At 42.6% G+C, this 13,765-nt stretch overlaps 1 protein-coding gene across 3 annotated transcripts in view; it reads left to right on the forward strand.

Moving 5' to 3' along the window:
- Window positions 1-13,765, forward strand: part of MINDY4 (MINDY lysine 48 deubiquitinase 4) — a 103,560-nt gene that overhangs the window by 69,197 nt on the left and 20,598 nt on the right. For all 3 annotated transcript variants that reach the window (XM_045004378.1, XM_045004377.1, XM_045004376.1), the window contains one exon: window positions 5,425-5,586. In XM_045004378.1, the coding sequence (XP_044860313.1) occupies window positions 5,425-5,586 (162 nt within the window). The remainder of the gene's footprint in view (window positions 1-5,424; window positions 5,587-13,765) is intronic.

Genomic DNA, 13,765 nt, shown 5'->3' on the forward strand with positions numbered 1-13,765 from the left:
ACCGACCACTGATTATTGTAAATAAGTGGCAGAGAAGGGTGTTTTGGAGTTGTACTGGGTGAATTTAATACATTGTTAAAGCATGGAAGGATGTTTTGTTCAGGCAACATTTGTTCTCATCTCATTCACTTCACTCATTTCTTGGCCTTTCTTTATGAAAAGATGTTAGGCATCTACCCCGACTGAATTTGAATTTCAATGTGAATTGATTACATTTTCTCCAGGGACAGCCACCCAATGGCTTTATGAATGTTGGCTGTTTCAATTCACAGGGCACGGGAGGAACATGTTCTTTGGTTTAGATACACATGGCATTTCGCCCTTTGAGATGTGCTTTGGGATTCAGGTTCCAAGAAGCCCAAACCATCAAAGCACAGCTCAGGCCAAACCCCTAATGGCTCAGGTCCCTGCCACAGTCACAGTTTTCTGAGGCCCTTACTGTATTTTAACGCTGTCCTTCCAGAGTGGATCTACCTCCTTGCAGTGTTCTCCAACATGATCTTCAATGGTAATACCATTGCAGTGAGAGGCCTGGGGTTCACACAGGCTTTCAAAGGCAGCAGTGATACAAGACATATAGATAGATACTGCATCTATCTGCCTCCATGAAGGTAAATCCATCTCTGAGTGAGTCCAGGTTCTCAAACGTTAGTAAACCTTTTGGCAAATCAGATCAGATAGAAAAAATATGCCCACACACATGCAGAAATATCAGGAAAATACTATAAAATACTTGTTTACTCAACTCCTAATTAACCATATCTTGATAATGTCTTCTGGTATTGAAATGTTTCTCAACCAGTGGGTTGCAGCCCCTCGAGGGGCTGGGTAATGAAAGTCAATTGGGAGTGGGGGTGTCATAAGCCAGCAAAATTTTTATTACAATCAAAAGAAAATCACGCTCCTCCATTCCCTGCACCCACTTACTCTTCAAGCTCAAGTATGTCAGCCTCTCAAAAAATGTGCACGTCAATTACATAGGCTTAGCATTAATGTTGATACATTTTTTACTCTTACTTTTACAGTACATGTCAGGGCTACTGAAATAATTGACTTAAAATAAGGGTGTGCCAACCAAGAAAGGTTGAGAATAATATTGGATGTAAGGTTGTATTGGATGTAAACTGGCTTCCCTGCCCTAATCTGGCTGGCCTTTTAAATCCAGTTGATGTTTCTTCATTGCACTTTGGGGGCGGAATCCTGAAGCACATCCTTTGAAAAGTCCACTGCTTAGCTGACGCCTTTATTCCAGATAAGGTTAACTCCCCACTTAAATAAAAGCTGTGGTGCAGCCTTAACTATGCTGACCTACCATAATGTGTTGTGTTGATTCTAAGGGCTTGGCTACACTTACAAGTTGCAGCGCTGGTGGAGGCTTTCCAGCGCTGCAACAACACCCCGTCCACACTTGCAGGGCACAACCAGCGCTGCAACTCCCTGGTTGCAGCGCTGGCTGAAAACCCATCCCAGCAGGGGTATAAGGAGTGCAGCGCTGGTGATCCAGCGCTGCCCAGCAGGTGTGGACACTCACCAGCGCTTTACCTGTCCTCCAGGGAATAAGGAGGTATCCCAGAATTCCTGTTCAGCCACTCTGCACATCAGTTTGCACTCTACTGCTCTTGGCTCAGGTGACCCGCCCTGTAAATGCCCCGGGAAATTTAAAAATCTCCTTCCTGTTTGCTGCAGCCAGGTGTGGAGTGCAATCAGTTTTAATCAGTTACAGGTGACCATGCCTCCACGCGGCAAACGAGCCCCAGCATGGAGCACTGGTGAATTGCAGGACCTCATCAGTGTTTGGGGTGAGGCATCTGTTCAGGCACAGCTGCGCTCCGGCCGTAGGAATTACGATATCTTTGAGCAGATATCAAGGGCCATGCTGGATCGGGGCCATGATCGGGACGCAGTACAATGCAGGGTGAAAATTAAAGAGCTGCGGAGTGCCTATTACAAAGCCCGAGAGGGGAATCGACGATCCGGAGCTGCTCCCACGACCTGCCGTTTTTACAGGGAGATGGATGAGATACTTGGGGGTGACCCCACTGCCAATCCCAGGATAACGATGGACACTTCTGAGCAGGCTGGGGGACAGGAGGAGGAGGCGGAGGAGGCGGCGGAGGCGGAGGCGTGGGGGGGGGAGGAAACCGCGAGTGAAGCTCCTGGCATGGGGAAGAAACCGCAGATTCCCTGGAGGCATGCAGCCAGGAGCTCTTCTCAAGCCAGGAGGAAAGCACCCAATCGCAGCAGCCAGCAGTTGCAGAAGGACAAGCAGAGGAGCGTGTTACCGGTAAGCGGCTTTTATTTTCTGGGTGAAATGTTTCTGGAGAGGAGGGGGGGTTATGGATGCATGCATGCCAGCCTCTAGATGTGGAATAGCCCATTGATGTGGTCTATCACGTCGCGGTAATCTGCCTCAGTTATCTCAGCAAAAGCTTCATCCAGAGCGTGGGCAATATGCCTGCGCAGGTTTATAGGCAGAGCCACTGTGTCCCTTGTCCCAGTGACGGTGACGCGTCCGCGCCACTCTTCTGCCAGTGGTGGGGGACCATTTCTGAACACAGGCAAGCCGCATAGGGTCCCGGGCGGAATCCACATTGCTCTAAAAGAGCCCCCCGCTGTTCCCTAGTGACTCGCAGTAGGGAAACATCTTCCAGGATTAAGTCCTGTGAAAAATGTTGGGAGACTCTTTAGTGAAGAGATAGGGAGATAAGATCACCCCTGCATCTGCATTTCACTCAACCCCTCTAGCACTCCAGATTACCCGAAGCAACCAGCTCCCCTCTTACACCCAAGCCCCACTTCTCCCCATATAAGCACTGCTCACTCACCATGTCGTGGCTTCTGTAGTGTTATGCGTGTGGGTAAAAGAATGCTTAAATAAGAACTCACTCCCTCAGTGTAACAATTCATGTCTGGAGATAGTGGATACAATGCTGCCCGTGTTAAATGTTGTCATTTCTGTTTCTACAGTGACCTTGACTACTGGACTGCCCAGATGTTCAACATCACAGAGGCTTCAAAATTTGAGAAAAAATCCCCGAAAGAGCAAAGAAGACATGCTGAAAACTGTTCTTAATCAGTCTGCTCGAGAGAGTAAGGACTTGAAGGATTGGCGAGAGAAAGAAAGCAGGACACGCAAGAGAAATGCAGTGGCCAAGAGGAAAAACCACGGAGCGGCTGCTAAGCATCCTGGAGCGCCAAGCGGAGTCTATAGAGTCACTCGTTGCCATGCAAGCAGAGCACTACCGTGCTACTCCCCCACCCGCCCCGTCCTTTGTGCCTTGTGCCCCAATGTCAGCTCAAACCACCTTTCCCCAGCATCCAGGTTCTTACCACCACCAGCTGCCTCCAACACCTGTATGTTCCCCAACCAGCCCTGATACCTACCACCACCCTTACCCTCTGCATTCAACCCCCATCACCATGCAGTATATGAACCCTGAAGTGCAGGATTCATTAAACAGCAATCCAGACAGGGCATATGCAAACTTGTGACTGTACAGTTCACCAACCCACACCCCTGCCCTCTTGTGTTCATGAAATGTTGTGTGTCTGTCTGTCTGTCAAGGAAGTTTTTTTCTTTTCAATAAAACAATTCTTGGCTTTGAAAACAGTCTTTATTATAGCAGATAGTGAAAGATACCTTAGCCCAGTAAAGAAAGAGGCACTACAAATCATATTATTATTATGGATAATAGAATAACAGTGTAAGCAGTGCAATTCACTCCCATGCAAGGCAGCAAACATTATTGTTGGCTTTCAGCCTCAAATTCTTCCCTCAAGGCATCCCTAATCCTTGTAGCCCTGTGCTGGCCTCTCTATTAGCCCTGCTCTCTGGCTGTGCATATTCAGCCTCCAGGACTTGAACCTCGGTGGTCCATGCCTCACTGAATGTTTCACCCTTCCCTTCACAAATATTATGGAGGGTACAGCAAGCGCATATAACCGCGGGGATGCTGCTTTCCCCCAAGTCTAGCTTCCCATACAAGCAACGCCAGCGGGCTTTTAAACGCCCAAAAGCACACTCCACAGTCATTCTGCACCGGCTCAGCCTGTAGTTGAACCGGTCCTTGCTCCTGTCAAGCTTCCCTGTATAGGGTTTCATGAGCCAAGGCAGTAACGGGTACGCGGGGTCTCCAAGGATCACAGTGGGCATTTCGACATCCCCTACTGTGATCTTCCTGTCTGGGAAAAAAGTCCCTGCCTGCATCTTCCTGAACAGGCCACTGTTCCGAAAGATGCGTGCATCATGCACCTTTCCAGGCCAGCCTGTGTAAATGTCAATGAAACGCCCGCGGTGATCCACAAGCGCCTGGAGAACCATAGAGAAATACCCCTTCCGATTAACGTACTCTGATGCCAGGTGGGGGGGGGCCAGAATAGGAATATGCGTCCCATCTATCGCCCCTCCACAGTTAGGGAAACCCATGTGTGCAAAGCCATCCACAATGTCCTGCACGCTCCCCAGAGTCACGGTCTTTCTTAGCAGGATGCGATTAATTGCCTTGCAAACTTGCATCAAAACGATTCCCACGGTCGACTTTCCCACACCAAACTGGTTCCCGACCGACCGGTAGCTGTCTGGAGTTGCCAGCTTCCAGATTGCAATAGCCACTCGCTTTTCCACCGTCAGGGCAGCTCTCAATCTTGTGTCCTTGCGCCGCAGAGTGGGGGCGAGCTCAGCACACAGTCCCATGAAAGTGGCTTTTCTCATACGAAAGTTCTGCAGCCACTGCTCATCATCCCAGACTTCCATGACGATGTGATCCCACCACTCAGTGCTTGTTTCCCGAGCCCAAAAGCGGCGTTCAACGGTGCTGAGCATTTCCGTAAATGCCGCAAGCACTTTAGTGTCACACGCGGCAGGCAAATCCATATTGATATCATCGTCGGAATCCTCACTGTCACTTTGGAGCTGAAGGAATAGCTGGACTGCCAAACGTGTTGTGCTGGTGACACTCATCAGCAGAGTCCTCAGCAGATCGGGCTCCATTTGCCACAGAAATCGCGATTCACACAGAGAGTAACAGAAAGACACTCACAATGGCGCCAAACGCTGCTGGAAAGAGTGAATGCTGGGATGTGAAGCGATGCACCACGGGGCGCTGGCAAACAGGAAGCGGAATGACCCGCACACTTCCTTCCCCTTCCCACAATACTCAGCACCAAAACGGCGCCAAAACGGGACGAGGTGCTCTGTGGGATAGCTGCCCACAATGCACCTCTCAATACAGCGCTGGAAAGTGCTGCAAGTGTGGCCACACTGCAGCGCTGGTAGCTGTCAGTGTGGCCACACTCCAGCGCTGGCCCTTCCACAGCTGCATGACCAGCGCTGTAACTCCCAGCGCTGCAACTTGTAAGTGTAGCCAAGCCCTTAGTGAGCTGGCGAGATGTATAGTTGATGACATTTTTTTATATTGTAAACAGGAACTTGTGAACTTGCTGCTGACTGGTAAGGCTGTGTCCAACGTGTTCAATGATGTAATAGAGCTGGACTCTGGAAATGGAAATATCACAGTTTTGAAAGGAATCACTAACTGCAGTGATATCGGCTTGCTGTCTCTTTTTGAGCACTATGATGTTTGCCAGGTATGTACCATTTGCTTTTGAGTTTAGTTTAAAAAGGAAGCAATTTACAAATCTGAAACTTGACATGGACTGAACACTTGCAGTAAAACATTATATTTCACTTACTGTGTGATTGCACATTTGGGAACTGTCCTGGATGAATCATCTAGGTGATGCCACCATACAATTCTGGTAATAATAATTGGAGATATACCAATCTCCTACAACTGGAAAGGACCTTGAGTCCAGCCCCCTGCCTTCACTAGCAGGACCAAGTACTGTTTTTGCCCCAGATGGCTCCCTCAAGGATTGAGCTCACAACCCTGGGTTTAGTAGGCCAATGCTCAAACCACTGAGCTATCCCTCCTCCCCAACTTTCTGCTACTTCCACTAATAATAACAGGAACATAGGACACAGGACTGGACGGGACCTCCTGGTTCACTGACTCCAGTTCCCTGCTATTACAAGCAGCCCCATCATATAATCACATATATGAACTTATCAAGCTTAGGTTGTTTGTCCCCACTTCTCCTGCTGGGAGGCTGTTGCAGAATCCCACTCCATTAATGGTTAGAAACTGTCTTCTAACCTTCAGCCCAAATATATTCATGACTAGTCTATGCTCCTTTGTTCTTGTGCCAACTCTGTTGTTGATCATAAATAGCTCTTTCCCTCTCTTGTGTTTACCTCCCTAATGTGTTTGTAGAGAGGAATCAAATCCCTTCTCAGTCTTCATTTTGCTAGACTAATAAAAGACAGTGATAATACCTGGCAACATAAAGGGACATGTTTCTTTTCAACACTTAATTTTGAAAATAATATTTTAGTTACATTTAGAATGAAAATGCAAAATTAGATGAAAATTTAAAAAAAAAACAGTAAGAGGAATTAACTGTTGGAACAATATATGTACAGCTGTAGTGGATTATCCATCACTTGAAGTCATTAAATCATGACTGTGTGTATTTTTAAAAGATATGTTCTCTCACAACCAGAAGTTATTGGGCTTGACTCTGGAATAGTGTTGGAAATTCTATGGCCTGTGTTATACAGGGGATCAGACTTGATGGTCACAATATTCCCTCTGGCCTTTTCAGTTTAGGGATCTATGAAAAGACACCCATCAAGCAATAAGCTAATAATTTGTTTTAACTGATTGAATACAAATAAATGTATCTGAAAACAAATCCTGACTTTAAATGTTTCCCATATGGCTGAAGTTAGTGGGATTTTCTTAACACTGATAAATTCTAGTGGTTCATATTTGTAATGGAAAAAGAGTACTACCGTATTCAGGACTAAAACAATATAGTCAAGAAAATATCCCAACATGATATTAATGTCCAAATTTGATGAATACTGATCAAAACAAAGCAAGGAAAACATTTGCTGCATCTGGTTCATGCTTCTAGTCCTTCCTTTGTATTATTATAAGGACTGTATCACTTCCTTGGCTTGAACCTCAAAAAGATTAACACCTCTTACAGATGTTTTCCATGCTCCAGAGTGAAAGATATGTTGTATGTAGCACAACATTAAGTGAGGTTCGTATAGATTATAACTCACCTACTCCTCCACTCCCCCCAAAAAATTCTACGTTACCAAATCCCAAAACATCTGAAAACCAAACACCTTCAACTTATTCTCCAGATACTACACTTAAGGAATGTGGCGCCTTCTATTAATATGCAGTTGCCTGGGAATTAGAATCATGATCAGCAATATATTTTCCAAGTCAATTATTCTTACTCAGTTGCAGAAACCCCAGTAGACATAATTTCATTTTTCTTGTCTACACTAGTTCAGGCATCTGATGCAAACTTTATTACATTTTATTCAGAACATCTGTCACTGCTGTACATTTGAGTTCTTAGACTACACTGCAATACATGCCGGAGGGAATGTAACAAAAATCGGATTCCAGTGGACTTATGTCACCAGGCCTGGAACTCATTGTCCTGGTTTCAGAATGAAGGGCCAAATTCTACTCTCAGTTACACCAATGTGAATCTAGAGAAGCACCAGGAAAGTCAGTGAGGTTGCACTGTATTTACTTTGATGTAACTGAGAACAGAATTGGGTTCTAAGTCTTTAGAATTGACTGTTTCCTTCTTAGCAGCATTTCAGTAAATAGGTTCTGCATGAAATTACAGTGTGGCAATGAGAATGGTAACTGGAACCAGAAATGGAAAAGAACAGTAATTTTTTCAACAGTTAGAGGCTTATGTATGTGACTTATAGTGAATCACAGAATGAGAACTTAGGGATGGAAAAGTACTTTGAGGTCATATCCAGTCAATCTCCCAGGTGTAGGATTGTGCCCATTTTCTAGTGTTTTGTGAAGTCTATCTTGAAAAGTCTAAAGCAATAGAGCTACTTTTTAGTTGAATACAGTGCACACCATTAAAAACTCAATGTTATCCTCGCTGCAGTGATCCAGACTCTATCATGCCTTTAACCCTCACTGCCTTTCCCCATATCTACTTGATCATATTAGCTCCTCATTTTCCCACTCTTTCCTAACGAGTTAAGTGAGTGATCTGAGAGAAGGACTCAGAACCAAGAACTAATCTTGGCTCTGCCAATGGTTCCCACTGTGGTGGAAATGGGCATGTTACTAAACTTTTCTACCTACATTTCTTGATTTAGAAAACCGGGGACAATGACAGTTATCTGTTAACTCAACTTATTCATTAAAATGCCACTGATGGGAAATATTAGCTTCAACCCCTTTGACGCAACCAGCACACTCTGTGCACTAACAAGATCTGCTTTATATTAACTCACAGACTTACTGCACATTCTCTGTCTTCTAGTACTTCATGTTTATCCGCCCTGTGCAACACTCTTCCCATAACCTTTTGCGGCTAGGAAATTTGTCTGTTTTGCAAGGCATCTCTCACGCTTAGATGTATTAGAAGCAACTCATCCAGGGGGAAATGATATCTAACCATCTTAGCTAAGAAATAATTGATGAAAACATGCAAAATGGGAACTGGTGGGCAAGCTTTATTATCCATCAGTTTGGCTTTTTATTGTTCGGTAATGAGCAAGCAGTAGAGATTCTGCTTCATGTTATGGATTCTGCAAAGGTACTGTAATATCTCTATAAATTACTGGTGAGCTCCATTTTGGAGAAAAATGTGTGTTCCATCTTAAGGTATCCATCATTTAAAAAAAAAATTTCTTGACTCCTCGTTTATTCAAATCCCTTTCTAGCTTAGAAATGAAATGTGTTTCCTTACAGAAAACTTTTTGTCTTCTATCTCATCCATGGATTTGTTTTCATAGCGTTTGTCATTACGGTTGGGATATTAGCACTGATCTGTTTCTAACTTGTTTAACAAAAGACAAAACAAGATTACAGCATTTCTTTAATTAAACCTTAGATTTTAGAGATTTTCACAGATTTTCCAAGCATATATAGCAGAAAGAGATTGGTCAAATATAGCCCAAATTTCTGTAGCATTGGACTGTCTCTGATACCACTGCGAGTAAATCTTGACTTCTTGAAAATGAAATGTTAAGCTTTTGCACACAGAATGCTCTACCAACCCCTGTTCTCAAAGCCACCACTGTTATTTTTACATGTATCATTTATGTTGCAGTAGCACCTAAAGACCTCAGTCAGGGTGGGGGCCCATTGAATTAAACACTGTGCACCTACATAATGAAAAGAACCAAAGAGCTTACAATCACCATCCTTTGGACCTACCACTTGCAAATTATGATTGGTGAAGCCTGTAACTGGTGTGGAAATTCATTATTATTATCTGTCTGTCTTGGATGACACGCTTCACTCAGCACCATGATGTCTGCTTGCCTTTTCGAGCATGAATTGAACATGAGTCTTGACCCACAGCCATCACTTCATTTGCTATAGATCTCGTTAATCTGACCTGTGTAAGGCACCACTGATATAGTAATTGGTCATAATTGTATGTTGTGGCTGCATATAGGGCCTTGTTCAAAACCCACTGCAGTCAATGGGAGTTTTGTCACTTATTTCAGTGAGGTTTGGATTGGACCCATATCTGATCCAATCCTCTCCATTATTTTTCCCCTTTTCACCTCTTTCCTATTTCATCATGCAAGACAGTTCTTCTTCTATATCAAAACTATCCAGTGGCATATTGTTCTGTGTTTGTCCAGCGCTTAGCACAGTGGGGTCTGGGTCCATGATTAGGGCTCTTAGATGCTACCACAATACAAATAATAATATTAATAAATCACATACTGCTTCTGTTATACTCATGACTGTCTATTTCTAGTTTATCTCAAAGATCTCTGTTTAAAACTTTTTTGTTTCTGGTAGGGCTGGCATATTCTTCTATTTATCAATATTCCCAAACATTCAGAATTGAATTTTGTTTTCTTTAATCTGCTTGAAATCTGCTACAGTTAAATGCCACAACTGATCTGCTCTCCATGCCATCCTGGAACTGGAAAAAAATACAAGTGCAAGTTCAGTAGGATTGGGGAGTTTTTAAAAGGGGCATTAATGAGTTAGTAAACTATTGCCTTGATCCCAGACAGTGATCTGTGTGGCCAGGCCTTTGCACCCACATAGAATCCTATTGACTTCAACAGTGGTGCTGGGTGAAATTTTAATAATATATTCACTGAAAAATGCAGTTTTGTTCACCCAAAACTATTTGCAAATTCATGTTGAGTTCACTGAATAGTTTCAACTGAACTGAAAAAAAACCAAAATATTTTGGAAATGTCAAAATAAAACTTTGTTTTCCTACACAGAGTTTTTTTGACTTTTCAGTTCACTGGAAATTTAAAAAAAACCAAAAACATGTTTTTGATGTGCCCAAAACAAAACTATATTTTTTTTATTTTTCAGAATTGCCAGTGAACCGATTTTATTTATTTATTTATTTTTGCCAAGCTCTACTCAATTGTGCAAGATGGGACTTTGCAGGAGAGGAGCTTGTAAGTGTAACAGTCATACCCAAGCAAACAAAAATAAGGCAGGAAATGGCAGGGTTGACATTATAAATAAATACAATTCAAGTTTAAATAATGTAAAACACAGCAAGCATAAAAATTAAAAACTGTGCTAAATAAGATGGAACTAAAAAGCGTCAGCCATGGTCATTCAGACACCTGGTTTTTTCTGATGCATCCTCTTCCCATCTGAATTATAAACATTACAACGAATGATGAGAACATTGATTGGTTTCAGCTCAATCTGTGTGACTTACTAAAGCACCAAAACAGAAAAAAAGCCTCTGCCTCATATGTACTGCTTCTGAAGAAAACTTAGCAAGAATGCAGTTGTACTGTGCTATAAGAAGATAAGATATGAATGGTGAAATATGTGCAGATCAGGAACTTTCACACTGGCAGATACATTGGAAATGATTCTTCCACAGTAAGTGTTGGGGAGGAGAGTTAAATTTGCCATTGTGCAAGTATGAAATTAAGTCAGATGTGTAAAAAGACCACCCATAGAGTTGGAAATTAGTCTTTCTTTGCAGGTCTCCCTTCTGAAAGGTTGACATTTTCCAAAGATGAAAATTGCCTCAGTGAAATTTATGAGAGTACTTAAGGGATTTGTAAGGGAGGGTCAAAGTGGTAGGGAAGTCTCTGTAAGATTGTAAACATGAAGCATAAGAAGATATCTAACTCCCTATATCCCCCCCACACTTTTTGCCGGCAATAGATTAATAAGCATCTGTCAAAATTGATGAAATATTTTGAAACTGATGCATTATAGTATTTAATTCATTTGCAATATGAATATAGGCTCCTTAAAAGAGGATTCTCTTTATACTTGTCTTCTGTAAAGTACAAAGCATATGGCTGGCCATAACAAAAATGACAATTGTTAAATACTAATAGGTCCAAGAGCCAGATCTCTCTGCAAGCTCTTAGGGTTGGTTTACACTACTGTGGTAAGTCAACCTAAGTTATGCTACTTCAGTTACGTAATTGAAGTTGACACAGCTTAGGTTGACTTACTGCAGTGTCTACACTGCGCTGTGTCATGGGGGATGCTCTCCCACCGACTTCTTACTCCTCACAGGGAGCTGAAGTACCGGATTTGACAGGAGAGTGCTCTGCCATTGACTTAACAGGTCTTCACCAGACCCACTAAATTGACACCGCTGCATTGATCACAGCAGTGCTGATCTACCAGTAAATGTAGACATGACCTGAGTAAATAGGCCTTGCCTAAAGATTTTCAGTGGCCCAAGAGGAGACAAGGGAATCTTTGGGTTTTTATTTACACACTATGAATTCTGCATGTGCATCAGTGTGATTTCAGCAGACAAAGATGAATGAGTCTCCTGAGTGTGAGACATCAGGAAAATATGCAAGCTGTTCTTGCTAGTGGGTGAGGCTGGGGTAAACAACTGGCTTCTTTGGCCAGCAAGAGGCAGGGGCACAGAATTAAACTCCTCTTGCAGAAAACTTGGGGTGTTTGACTGCCATTATCTTCTTGAAGGTGACTACATCAGAAATAGTGTCCAGGGTGGGATTTTCAAAAGCCCTCAATGTTGGCCTAAATTTGAAGTTTGACCATTGACTTAAATGGAAGCAAGTTAGGCCAGCAAATGAGCACTTGTGAACATTCCTCCATTAGTCTAGCATATTCCCCTTCTCACTTTGTTAGTGGTCTCTGGTCTAAAATCTTGGGGAGAGCTGATCGTATTAGTTTCATTGAAACTCTTGATTATCAGTCCAACTAACAACACTATGTTATGATATAGTTAAGACCAACTCTTCCTCTAGTGTAATTGGTGTAGCTCTGTTGTTTATACTAGCTGAGGATTCGGCATGCAGTGTTTTAAACACTAGTGGAACACTTATGTTAATGCAGTATGTGCTTTTAGCTCTTTGTGCAATATACATATCTGAGGCTGTAGTGTGGGGCACGGGTCACTTGCTGGAAGATTCTCTACATCTTGAAGTCTTTAAACCATGATTTGAGGACTTCAATGGCTCAGACACAGGTTTGATACAGGAGTGGGTGGGTGAGATTCTGTGGCCTGTGTTGTGCAGGAGATCAGACTAGATGATCATAATGGTCCCTTCTGACCTTCAAGTTTATGAGTCTGTGATTCTGCATGCCTTACTCACATGAGCAGCCCTGTTGACTTCAGTGAGACTGTTCAAATGAATAAGAACTAGAGTGGAACCTTGGTTGGAAACCTTTTTCTATGTCCTTAATCTCACATCAGCACATATTGTTTGAAGCCTTTTGGGCGTTATTTTAGCAGCCATTTATGGGATGACAGCATTGTTACAAGGAAATCACTGACTAGTCACATTTGTCTTTGATTTACATGAATACTAATATAAGCATCTTTGTGAAATCTTTTCATCAATTTCCCTCACATTTGAAATCTGGGATCTATGTACTTCTCTTATTGTTATCCCTTTTATGATGTTCTATTTTTTTAGCTTTTAACTTTGCAAAATTTCTTTTGTACTTTTGAGCCAAGAATTTACAACCCCTCCCTCTCCAAACTATTGAATAAAAGGATATGTTATGTAGCCATTAACAAAGTAATGAGTCAGGTAACAGTTACTTACTGAGCTAGAGAATTGTTACCTAACATCCCTAGGAACTCTGCTTCAGGAAGATGCTTGATTTTGTGTTTATATAATATTTCAGATGCAAAATACATATCTTATTAACAAAAGTGCATTATTCACAATGCTGAGAATTTTGTTTAGATTTTTGTAATAGAATGGGCTATACAGCATATGCTGTATTTTTTCCTGATTAGCTCACATTGGTGTCTATAGGCAATGTGCCTGAGAATTGGCAGCAACATTATATATGCAATATATACCATAATGTCCACAGTAGCAAATATACCTGCTAGAACCCTCTCCTGACATCTTTATTCAGTCCCAGGAACTCAGGAATAAAGGACTTATCAGATCAGATTTAGAGCAGCAGTCCACCTAGTCCGAAATCCTTTCTCTGACAGTGGCCAACACCAGAAGCTTTAGGGAAAGTTGCAAGAAGCCACATACTGGACAGTTATTATGGAACACCAGCCCAAAGGGAAGGGTTCTTTTTAGTTAGTGGATGAGGATTTAGAGCCTTTTTATATATTTTTATTCACCCTAATGTAACTGTGGATATTCTCATCGTCCATATAAATGTCCAAACTTCTTTTGAAAGTTACTGACCCTCAGGAGTTTGGGGGAGGGATAGCTCAGTGGTTTGCA

This window comes from Mauremys mutica, chromosome 2, assembly GCF_020497125.1.
Source record: "Mauremys mutica isolate MM-2020 ecotype Southern chromosome 2, ASM2049712v1, whole genome shotgun sequence".
NCBI classification, from domain to species: Eukaryota; Metazoa; Chordata; order Testudines; family Geoemydidae; genus Mauremys; species Mauremys mutica.